This window comes from Stomoxys calcitrans, chromosome 5 (assembly GCF_963082655.1).
Source record: "Stomoxys calcitrans chromosome 5, idStoCalc2.1, whole genome shotgun sequence".
Classification (NCBI taxonomy): domain Eukaryota; kingdom Metazoa; phylum Arthropoda; class Insecta; order Diptera; family Muscidae; genus Stomoxys; species Stomoxys calcitrans.
The window spans coordinates 80,696,788-80,709,293 of NC_081556.1; the positions used below are offsets into that span (position 1 = coordinate 80,696,788).

A 12,506-nucleotide genomic window follows, 5' to 3' on the forward strand; every position below is an offset into this window, starting at 1 on the left:
CTTATGTCAAGGATCAAAGGAGAAATCATTGTGCAAAATTTCAGCTAAATCGGTTAAGAAATCGATTCTGACGATCGGTTTATATGGGCCATATATCAGGTTATGAACCGATTTAGACCATACTTGGGTTAGTTGCTACAAGTCAGAACAGAAACTCTCCATGCAAAGTTTCAGCTAAATCGGATAATAATTGAACCCTCTAAAGGCTCAAGAAGTCAAGATCCGAGATTGGTTTATTTGGCAACTATATCAGGTTATGAACCGATTTGAACCACAATGAGCACAGTTGTTGGAAGTCATTGCAAAACACCTCAAACGAAATTTCAGCCATATCGGATAAGATCCGACCATTGTCAATATTCGAAATCGGTTTATATGGCAGCCACATCAAAACATGGACCGATATGGTCCATTTACAATTCCAACCAACATACACTTAAAGGAAGTATTTGTTCAAAATTTCAAGCGCCTAGGGTTTATTCCTACGTGCTTTCGACTTACAGACGGACGGACTTGGCTAAATCGACCTATAATGTCAAGACGGTCAAGAATATATATACGTTGTTGGATCTCAATTCCGTATTTCGAGGTGTTACAAACGGAATGACGAGGGTTTTAAAAACGGAGAGACAGATGATCAAGATTACGCATACATTTGCTGGAGTCGAAGGCGAAAGATTTTCATCCTATTAGTCTGTCATCCTTTATGCTGAAGACTTGAAGAGGTTGATAGAAACATATCTTAGGGCAAAGATCGCTGGAGATCGCCTGTCGAGGCAGCATTCCCCATATAGTAAAGGCAAATCCACTGAAACAGGCCTTCACGATCCGGTCGGTTTGGATGTGTGGATCTAAAAAGATGGGTCAGCAGAGGAACCCCTCCAGGAGGTGTACTGTCTCCTCTACTTTGGAATATAGCAATTAACAATATATTATTGTCTCTGGAAGAAAAAGGCGTAAAAGTGGTCGCGTATGCTGATGACGTGGCAATTGCGGTTAGGGGAAAGTTTCCCAGCAGCACTCTAAGAGATATTCTTCAGGAAGCTCTTTGTGCAACAGCAAAGTGGGCTACCGAAAGTGGCCTGGGTCTAAATCCGTGCAGGACAGAAGTAGTTCCCTTCAGCCGGAGATGCAAGTTGCCTACAGTGGAACTTGTCTTCTTGGGTGGAGAGAATGTTCCATTTACAGAAAGCGCAAAATACCTGGGTGCTTTGCTGGACAGGAAACTGAATTTTAAATACAATATTTTGGAAAGGAAATACCACTCTTGCCCTATACACCTTCAAGAGAGCCATTGGCAAAAGTTGGGGATTTAGACCGCGTGTAATGTATTGGGTACTGCAGTTGTCAGACCTCTTATGTTGTATGGTGTTGTGGTGTGGTGGACGGCGCTTCAAAAATCCACCTACTGCTCAATACTTAACCGGATCCAAAGGATGGCTTGTTTGTACATCACAGCCGCACTAAGGACGACACCATCTGATGCACTGAATTTAATGCTACATCTTATGTCTCTGGAAATTTTGGCTGCAAAAATTGCAGCGACCACTACCGTGAGGTTAAGGGAGCTTTCTATGGACACTGTGTTATTCTTGATACACTATCCGAGGTTCCAGGCAGTGTGGATTATACCCTGCCTGAGCCACTTTTTGATAAAAGGACTGCACCACTATTCATGATAGAACCGATTGGAGCTGCGATATCCCTGGTAACAGAAGTTATATAGACTTCTATACGGATGGTTCCAAACTAAGCGACCAGGTGGGCTTTGGGGTGTAGTCTAAAGATCTAGAACTGGTCATGTCGAAGAGGTTACCCGACCACTGCAGTGTGTATCAAGCAGAGATCCTTGCAATTAAGGAAGTGGTGAAATGGCTAAGATATAATGTCATTACGACCATTGGCATAAATATCTTCTCAAACAGCCAGGCAGCCATTAAATCCCTGGATAACCTATTTCTGATTACAACAACCGCCGTCAGTTCAAAATTCACCTGTTTTGGGTGCCGGGCCACAGAGATATCCCAGGGAATTGTAAAGCGCACGAGCTGGCAAGACTAGGAACTACCTTACACACTGCAGGGACACTTGAATCTGTGGCTTTGCCTCTAGCGACGATGTTAGCTAAGTTTTGAGGACCAGGGCAACGAATGATAGATGGTCACAAAGACGGGGCTGTGAGCATTCCAAAACTATGTGGCCTCATCTAGACTTGAAGGGGTCTACTGCTTTGCTGTCATTGGCTAGAACAGACGTCTCAATCATTGTGTCCGTCATGACAGGTCACAGTCTAATCGGAAAACATGCTGACAGACTGAAGGTTGCCAGCAACGACTTTTGCAGAAGCTGTAGGGACATCGACGAGGAAGAGACTATAGAACACCTTTTGTGTGTGTGTCCAGCACTAGCCGTTAGAAGGAGTTCCACTTAAGGTTCTCATTTCTTTGAGAACCTATCTGATTTAGCGGATGTGAACATTCGCAAGTTACTGGGCTTTTTAAAGCGATCTGGATAGTTCAACTGTAGGAACTAGAAAGCATATTCTTTCATCAGTTCCTATGGTATCACAATGGCCGAAAACGTCTAAGTGAGTCTGATGGCAGACTGCCCTTTAAACCTAACCTAACCTAACCTTGCTGGAGTCGCATATTGACATTTCGGTGTGTTCCAAACAGAGCAACTCAATTAGTATATTCCCAGCCTTTGGTGGTGGGTGCAAAAGTGTTTTGTTGTTGCCAGAACAAACGAATGTTTTGTGACAGACAGCTTAGTTAGCAATCATACCCTATGTAATAAAGGCCGGCTTTATCCGCCTTCAGCTTTCACACATTTTATCTATAAATTACAAATGACAAAGCGTTAATTGGGGTGACTTATTGGTTTTTTATGCTAATTTCATGCATATGTCATTTATAATGAGCTGCTTATGTTCCCACAAATTCATTAATAACTCAATTAATGGCTTTTTTTCTATAGTTATTTAAAAATTCATAAAAAATGCATTGTCAGATTAAGTGTTAAACTTAGCTTTGGTTAATTCCAACTCTACAAAAGCTACTTTGTCAATTGGATTTGTTTGAAAAAACAAAACTCTATTATATCCCTTGGCTGTATTGACCAATCCATTGTCAAATGTTAGAGTTTGTATGAAATTTTGTTTGATTTGTTCGCAAAACTTCTTTTGTCCCAATTGTCCAGTGGTGCAAAATATTCATATTGGTTTACTATTCAATATTATTGACTAATGGTGGTACCAAATTAGATTAAGTATAGTACCCAGGACATCCCCTTGGAGTACTCTTGAACATGTCAAGGGGAGAAAAACAAATGAAAAACAAAAACAAATAACAACAGGGGACAGAAATAAATAAGCAGGACACACAAATAAATGTCGTATATCATCAACACTCATCATGGACATAAAAATGAAAAAAAAGGACTAAATGCGCACTTTTGTTGGGCTTACATGAATGATGATAAAACGCACACACACACACACGCGCGCGCGGCCAAAATGAACCACTCACAGACAAACATTTATTATACAAATAATAATTTCGAATAATAAATTCATTGGCTGTCATTTGCATGACTCGAGACAAAGGATGACCATAGCCTGAATGGTCAATGCTCGATGACGATGAAGGGATGTGAAGGACCTTTTGTTTGTTATTGATTTGGAAAATATGCCACCTGGTGGCATCATAAACGCCCAACGACAATAATAACGGCACATGCACACTTCAAATTTCCATAAAATTACACTTAACACATTTTATGAGCTCTGGTGTTGTCCCCCGCCCCATTATGGAATGTGAAATATTTATGGGCCGAACAATTCCATGTCAACTTCAACCTACAATAAACACCAATCCACAACAAATAAGCATTTATGTATATGGGCGATTGGCAAATACATATGGGACATTACAAATCATTGTAGTTTTTATGTCCCCAAGAAATGCCCCCAAGATAATGTGGGGCATTGACCCAAATTAAGATGTCATATTGCCTTGATTGGCCAAAAATTCTTCAAAACAGCGAGAATCAACTAGGTTTCCTAACGCACGAAAATATACTATTTGGTTGTATAACTCATTAGAGTGTTCCGGAAATCGGCCTGGGAAGGGCAAAACTGGAAGATGATTTTAAGATAATATCATATTGGTAACAAAGTTGAGGGTGAATTCTCAATATTATCTTTCCACTGGCGTATATACTCGCAACTAAATGATTCATAGGCCATAAACGAAATTTTTGACAAATAAACTTCTTTTGTGAGAAACGTTGGGGCTTTGTTTACAATAAAATTGCAAGATTTTTAATGATAAATTCATGTAAGATTTTGTAAAGAATACAAAGTTTTATTGCCCAAATAATGTCATATGATATATAAAACTTGTTATTTGGAATTTCAACTGTATTTTCTTTATTAATAAAAACTATATTTTTTGCACCACCCTTTAATTTGCCTTCAGACGCACCAACGTTTTCACTGTATCGTGCGGTTAGGTTGAGCGAATAGCTCACCAAAAAAATCGAGTCAGCCGAAACAGAAATACTAAAATCAACGAATTTTTCTACCTCATCACCTATTCTTTCTTCGAATGTTTTACGACTCACAAAATCAAGGGATAAATCATACAAACAAAAAACAAGTTGATACAGCCGGTACAGTAGGTACTCTGCGCTGATGAGTACCTACTTTTGACCGATTTTTATACCCACCACCATAGGATGGGGATATACTAGTCATTCTATTTGCAACACCTCAAAATATTCGTCTAAGACCTTATTTATTATAAATAACAAGTAAGAGCGTGCTAAGTTTGGCCGGGTCGAATCTTATATTCCCTCAACCATAATTCGCATTTGTCGAGTTCTATGCGCGGGTCTCTTTTAATGCAAACAAAGAGTCTTGAATAAGAATTGTTATGCTATTGGAGCTATATCAAATTATAGTCCGATTCGGATCATAAATGAATGCTTGAACATTGTAGAAGTCATTGTGTAATATTTCACTTCATTCGGATAAGAATTGCGCCTTGTAGGGGCTCAAGAAGCAAAATCGGGAGATCGATTTATATGGGAGCTATATCAGGCTAGGGACCGATTCGGACCATATTTGAAACGCATGTTGAAGGTCATGGGAGATGCCGTTCGGCCAAATCAGATAATAATTACTCCCTCTGGAGGCTAAAGAAATCAAGATCTCACATCGGTTCAAATGGCAGCTATAACAGGTTATGGACCGATTTGCGCCATACTTCGCACAGTTATTGGAAGCCACAACAAAACACCTCATGCGTAATTTCAGCCAAATCGGATGAGAATTGTGCCCTCTAGTGGCTCAAGAAGTCAAGACCCGAGTTCGGTTTATATGGCAGCTATATCAGGTTATGGACCGATTTCAACCATACTCAGCACAGTTGTTGGAAGTGATACCAAAACACCGCGTACAAAAGTTCAGTCAAATCGGTAGAGAATGCGCCCTTTAGAGGCTGAAGAAGTCAAGACCCAAGATCGGTTTATATGACAGCTATATCAAAACGTGGTCCGATTCAATCCCAACCGACCTACACTAATAAAATCTATTTGTGCAAAATTTCAAGCGCCTAGCTTTACTCCTTCGAAAGTTAGCGTGCTTTCGACAGATAGACGGACGGACATGGCTAGATCGACTTAAAATGTCATGACGATCAAGAATATATATACTTTATAGTGTCTGAGACGAATATTTCGAGGAGTTACAAACAGAATGACGAAATTAGAATACCCCCATCCTATGGTGTAGGGTATAATAAAGCGATTTTCGATGACTGATATTAGTTTTTGTTCTCTAATCTCGAAATATAAAAGGGAACCCCCGTATTAGGGACCAAGTATCTGGGTGGCCGCCTACACCTAAAATTTCTACAAGAACACACGTAGACACATCATCGCACCAGAACACTATATGCACAATTTAAACCAAATCGGACAACAATTACATCTTACAGGGCCTCAAAATGTCAAATCGGCTGATCGTATTATACCAGGTTATAGACCCATTTCAACCGTACTAAGCACGGTTATTGGTCGTCGTCGTAGAACAATACATGACAAAATTTCAGCCCAAACAATTGCTGCTTGTAAGGGATAAAAATGTCTAATCGGGAGATATGGCCAATTTGGAATCCCCAATGACCTACATCAGATGGATCTGTGCACAATTTCAAGAGGCTATCTTTATGCGTTCGATCGCTATCGTGATTCCGACAGGCGGACGAACGGACGGATATGGCTAGATCGTCTCCAAATGTTCTAACAATCAAGAATATATACACGCTTTGGGGTCTTGGTAGAATATTTCGAGGTGTTACAAACGGAATGACTAGGTTAGTACACCCCCCATCCTATGGTGGTGGGTATCCTAAGAAGATAAGTTTGACCAATTATACTCTAAATAATCATCATTTCCTAACAACCACTGTAAGAATGTGGCACAAACAATGGTCTACTACCACCAATAAAAAGCACAAAAAAGTCAAGTGTTCCTAGTCGCTTCCCTTGGCTTAACAAGTTAAATTGCTCAAATATATGACAAAAGGACAATAACAATGAGATTATTTCTTAGGTTGCGCTTGGAGCGTGGAGAGAAGAGAAAAATAGAGGAATTACAATTGAATTACCTTGAAAAGCAGCTTCCATTGTAATTTCCGCCTCGGCACTCTTGGCCGTTGCCAGAATAGTCACCAATATAAAACCGTGCATCAGCATATTATCCTTGGTTGCCTTCATTTTGTCGATACTTTACAAAACACTTGAGAGCAATGAAGGAATGTGTGTGGTCTCCTTGGACCAGGGAGGGAGAGGGGAGCGGGAGGCAAATGTTAATAGCAGCCGCGGTGGCAATAATGATGTTAATAGTCTTCTTAACGTCCTGATGGCTGATGATGCTGCTGTTGCTGCAATTGTTGTGCACCAGTTTTCCCTCAAAAGCAAGCCTTGCGTTGGTGTTGTGTCGAAGTATTCCAAGAATGACGTTTACAAAGACCAAATAAAGTCTGGCTGTCGAAGTTCTTCTCACTACCACAGCCTAGGAATGCCTATGACAGGGACAGAGGAGTGCCAAAGAATTGAGTTAAGGACCACCACTATGGTGCTGCGATGCTGTTGGCCAACATGCAAATGTGGTCTCACCACGATGTCGACGAGATGATATGCTTGCAGCAGGCAACACAAGGTGCTCTTGTAATGATTGATGTAGTTGCCTGTGTATGGGTGCACCCGCTTAAATTCAGTATGACGGGCGAAGAGGAGATTTTGAAGAGCTGCTTGATATGGTTTAAAAGGGATTTCACTTGTGTCGTTATGTCTGTTCTGTAGGCGCTGTTGTTGGGCCTATCTGCAAACACTCTGCTCTCTTAAGCTCTCTCCTGCTTTCCTTCTTTTTATTAATAATTGCTTTACTGGGGCGTGTGGATGTATGAGTATCGATATGCTTGTGTGACAGTCTCCTCTATCTATGCTAATATGTTTGATGTGGTGTTGCTGTTGGTGCTGCCTTCGATGCTGTTGATGTGGATGGAAATGTCAACGGAACGTTGTGATAATTGCTGATAACGTTGATTTAGTTTCGAATGTAACTGTGTGTGTGTGATATGATGATGCCAACAATCGAATACTTCTTGCTCTGGCTGCTGCTGCTGTTGTTGAATGCTGACTGGATGGCTCTCTCTTTCTCGCTCTCTCTGGGTCTCCCCCTTTATGTTAGCAAACCTTTCATGGGAATGCTTTCTGTGTCTGTGTGTCAGGGGTACCTTGGATTGTAGGACTGTTGACACGTATTTGCCACGTTGTCGTTGTCGTTGCTGTTGAGATTTTCTTTGTGTCAATTGTGGAAAAAATTATGTTCCAGTTGGTCGAATCCTGATAGCCAGGATATCAGCAGTGTCGTTGTCCTTGCTGTGGGAATGTGTGTTTGATTATTTGTTTGCCTATGGGATGGTTCTTTCCTGTACCAATAATTGTTGTGGAGGGGCAAATTATTTTCAAAGAAGGTTGTGTGTAGAGTGTGTGTGTGTGTGTCTGTGTGTCTTATTGTGAGAGTAGGTTGTTGGAGTTTGTCCTTGTTGCTTCTAATTTTTGTTTGCTATTGCTGATGTTGTTTTGTTGTTGATAACTTTAATGCTGCTGACGATGGCGATGTGATCCCGTTGTGAATGTTGTCGTTGTTGTTGTTAGGTTTGTCCTCGACTTTGCTCTTCACTGAGAACTGTGGGGGTTACGCTGTTGCCGCTTTAGTTTTTCTGTTATTGTTATTGTTGGCCTTTGTTTGTTTTTGCACGTCTTCTGCGACCTCTCTCTCCACTCTTTTCAAATAAAATAAGTTGAACGAAAAACAAAAAACTTTTTTAATCCACCAAAGACATGCCTCAAAGGCAAAAATGGAATTCTGCAAAGAGAGAAGAACAAAAAAGATGAGAATTTCAAACAACGAGCACATACAAACACAAAGAAATCTCTTACAAAGGCACCAACACACACACAAAGCACACATACATACATTTATATATAATAATAATTTATTTTTGTTCTATTGCCATGATATATGATGACATTTTGCAAAAGCTTTGAGGGTGAACATTTTACACCGTTTCTTCAAACACTCAAAATTTTATAGATCCACAACCATATATGTATATGCCATCTTATATAATATTTTATATAAGAGTCATAGTCAGTATGTTTTGTTGTTTTTTTCGAATCCTTAGAAAAGACTGAACCGATTACCTTGAAACGTTTACATGCGTAGCCTGATCTTGAAGAATAATTGGATATATATATTTTTTTTTCGAAAACTAAAAAACACTCGAACCGAAAAGTAGTCGGGTCGGTCGGAATAAAAAATAACACAAATCTGATATAAACATTTGGCGACAAGTTTAAGGGGGCTTTTTGAGTTCAAAAAACGCCTCAAACAGAAAAGTAGATCGGTCGGAACATTATGGAACTCAATGAGAAAATAACAAAATTGGCATCCAAATTTGGGTCCAAGTGTATGGGGTTGACCTACAAAACAACAAGTAAAAGCGTACTTGGTTCGGCAGTGCCGAATCTTATATACTCTCCACCATGGATAGCATTTGTCAAGTTCTTTTAATGACTTATGTATATGAGCTGTATCAAGTTATTGACCGATATGGAGCGAACTTTTCATGGCTGTTAGAAGTCATAGAAAAATACCACCTGCAAAATTACAGGCAAATCCGGTAATAATGGCGCCCTCCAGAGGCTAAGAAAGTCAAATTGTGAGAGCGGTTTATAGGGCAGCTTTATCAGGTTATCAAGCGATTAAGACCATACTAGGAACAGATGTTGAAAGTCATACCAAAACGGTGTATGCATGATTTAAACCAAATTGGATGATAATCGCGCTCTTTAGAAACCCAAAAAACCTAATCGGGATATAGGTTTATACGGCGGCTATATCAGGTTATGGACTGATTTTGACCATACTAAGTCATACCAAAACGATATATGCAAAAAGTCAGCCAAATCGGATAATAATTGCGCTCTCTAGGAGTTCAAGAAGTCACATCCGGAGAGCAGTTTATGTGGCAACTATATCAGGTTATGAATCGGTTTTTACCATACTCTGCACAATTGTTGAAAGTGATATCAAAACAGAGCTGGCAAAATTTCACCCAAATCGAATAAGAATTTCGCCCTCTAGAAGCACAAGAAGTCAAGACCCTAGATAAGATATATAGGATAGATATATGACAGCTAAATCAAAACATGGACCGACTTGTCTCATTTACACTCCCAACCGACCTGCACTAATAAGAAGTGTTTGTGCAAAATTTTAAGAGCCAAGTTTTACTGCTTCGAAAGTAAACGTGCTTTCGACAGACAAACGGAAGGATATGGCGGGATCGACTTAAAATGTCATAAAAATCAAGAATATATACACTTTATGGGGTCTTAGAGGCATAGTTAAATATAATACTTTTAAGGGGTAAGGATTCGAACGAGCTATGAAGAAAGGCCGAAAGGATCTTGCATATGGCATATAACTACCTCAGAGGTCTCAATGTTGACCCAGAGAAGACTGAAATCAGCCTGTTCACGAGGAAGACGAATGCGGGCCAATTTAACGCCCAACGTTTCCTCAATAAGACGATTTGATATCTGACAAGGACAAATACTTAGACGTGATCTTGGGCAGGAAACCGAATTGGAAGTGTCACTTTCAGGAGCGTACTGAGAAGGCTCACAAATGTTGGGCACTATGTAAACAGGCCGTAAGCTCGAAATGGGGCCTGAATCCGAGGATAGTCCACTGGTTCTACAGTAGCGTGATTAAACCAATTCTTATTTACGCCTCAGTGGTTTGGTGGTCTGCTATAGAGAAAAAGTGCAACATATGGACCATACAACAGACGCAGAGAAAATGTTGTCTTGGCATTGGCGGAGGTGAGAGGGCCACGCGCACTAGGGCACTGAAGTCTATTCTAGATATCCAACCCATTGACAGACAGATTAAGTGTGAGGCAACCACTGCGGCTATGAGACTTAAGGCGATGAGAGAATGGATTGAGGATGGGAGGAGCTCATACCATCGTGGTATAATCGAGGCGACGATAGGAAACCTGGAAGGAAGGGAAGAGGTTTCCAATCGGATACCTGAGATGAACTTTGAAGTCGAGTGCGAGCACTGCTGCCATCGGCAGAGTCTTGGATAGACGGACCCCCAGTATTACCATCTGATGGATCAAATCTAAAAGACAGGGTGGGCCTGGGGGTCTACAGTGAGAACCCAGGGACTGAGATCTGTTTTAGATTGCCTGACTGACCATAACACGGTCCTGCAGGCGGAGATCCGGGCGATAACGGAATGCGTGAAGTGGTGTGGTACTAACGCGAGGACGTTGGGTGTGAACATCTTTACCGACAGTAAAATTGCCATACGGGCGCTAACAACCAGGACGGTAAGGTCAAGAACAGTCTTGCAGTGTAAGAAGGAGATTAACGCCTTCTCTGAGGGTGGAAAAATCCGCATCGTTTGGGTGCCGAGCCATAACGGAGTAAGGGGAAATGAAAGGGTTGACGATTTGGCGGTGAAGGCCAGAGGACTGCCGTCAATAAACTTGGTTAACCCGAAGCCTTTCGGGTCGACGCAGTCCGAGTTAAGGGAGTGGGCGACGAATGCGCATGCAACTTTGTGGAACAGCGAAACGGTCGGTTGGACGGCGAAAATCCTATGGGGGGATCCAGATCTTGAGAAGACGAGGCTATTACAGAAAGGAAGCAAGAAGGAGGTCAATATAGCTATTGGTATCATAACGGGAGACATAGGACTACGATCTCACTTACGTAAAATTGGTGCGGCAAGTGATAGCATGAGAAGGACATGCGGGGAAAATGATGAGGCGTTCGAGCATTCCGTTTGTCATTGCCCAGCTATCGCGTCGGGTACTTAGTTGCGGACACTATGCCAGACATGAACCAACTTAGGCGAGTGGTATTGAAAACAATTGAGGATTTTGTAAGTAGCACGGAATTCCTAACTTAAAATTTTCTTTTTAGAGGTTACCTTATAGTTTTTAGAGCGCACAACAAGTCGATTACTGGCTTAGGTGTATGCCAATAGTGGCATGGGGCGCATTAATATCTGCGCCCTCTTTTCAGCCTAAACTAAAGGAACTTAGTGGCATATTACAATCGAAATGACGAAATTAGTATATCCCCATCCTATGGTGGAGGGTATACAAATGTTCCCAGTTTCCCTAATTAGACAAGTCTGTAAATATGGGACTTAAACAAAAGTTCATCTGAACCTATCGGGATAATATTGGACTCAATTAGAGTAAAAATCTGACATCTCAATTTAGAGTTAAAGGTGTGGAGGCATCCCAAAACTCTAAAAACTGCCCATGTGTATTTTTTTAATCCGATCAGGGCATTTTGAGTCTCAAACAGAGATTCGGAGCGGAGTAGAGAGTGGAGCGGAGTAGAGTGTGGAGCGGAGTAGAGAGTGGAGCGCGGCAGGCCTATTTTTGCAGGAGCGGGAGTAAAATTTTTGCAACCCGGAGCGGAGAGTCTTTTGAGGATGGTTTATTGACTTGTTATTTTAGCAAACTTCTACCAAAATTTAAGATTACTAAAATTACTTGAGATAACATTAAAGTTAGCTTTCGTTAAATAGTTAACGGAAACATTAGAGATCCGAATTCAATCAATTTTAAAAGATTTCGTCTTTAAGCCAAAACTAGTCAAAATGTGCTTAGTTCGATTGGGTTGCATTGATCAATGATCAATTGATTCTTTGCTCTGTTTCTCTTTATAGGCAGAAACTAAATAGAATCAAGCAACAAACTCTTTGGATTTTTATACCCTCCACCATAAGATGGGGGGTATACTAATTTCGTCATTCTGTTTGTAACTACTCGAAGTATTCGTCTGAGACCCCATAAAGTATATATATTCTTGATCGTCGTGAAATTTTATGTCGATCTAGC

General features: G+C 40.8%; 1 protein-coding gene across 3 annotated transcripts in view; it reads right to left on the reverse strand.

Annotated features, from left to right (window-relative positions):
* Positions 1 to 12,506, reverse strand: part of LOC106080696 (uncharacterized) — a 238,019-nt gene that overhangs the window by 69,724 nt on the left and 155,789 nt on the right. For all 3 annotated transcript variants that reach the window (XM_013242164.2, XM_013242163.2, XM_059369035.1), the window contains one exon: positions 6,672 to 8,437. In XM_013242164.2, coding sequence (XP_013097618.2) covers positions 6,672 to 6,780 — 109 coding nt within the window. In that variant the 5' untranslated portion in view covers positions 6,781 to 8,437. The remainder of the gene's footprint in view (positions 1 to 6,671; positions 8,438 to 12,506) is intronic.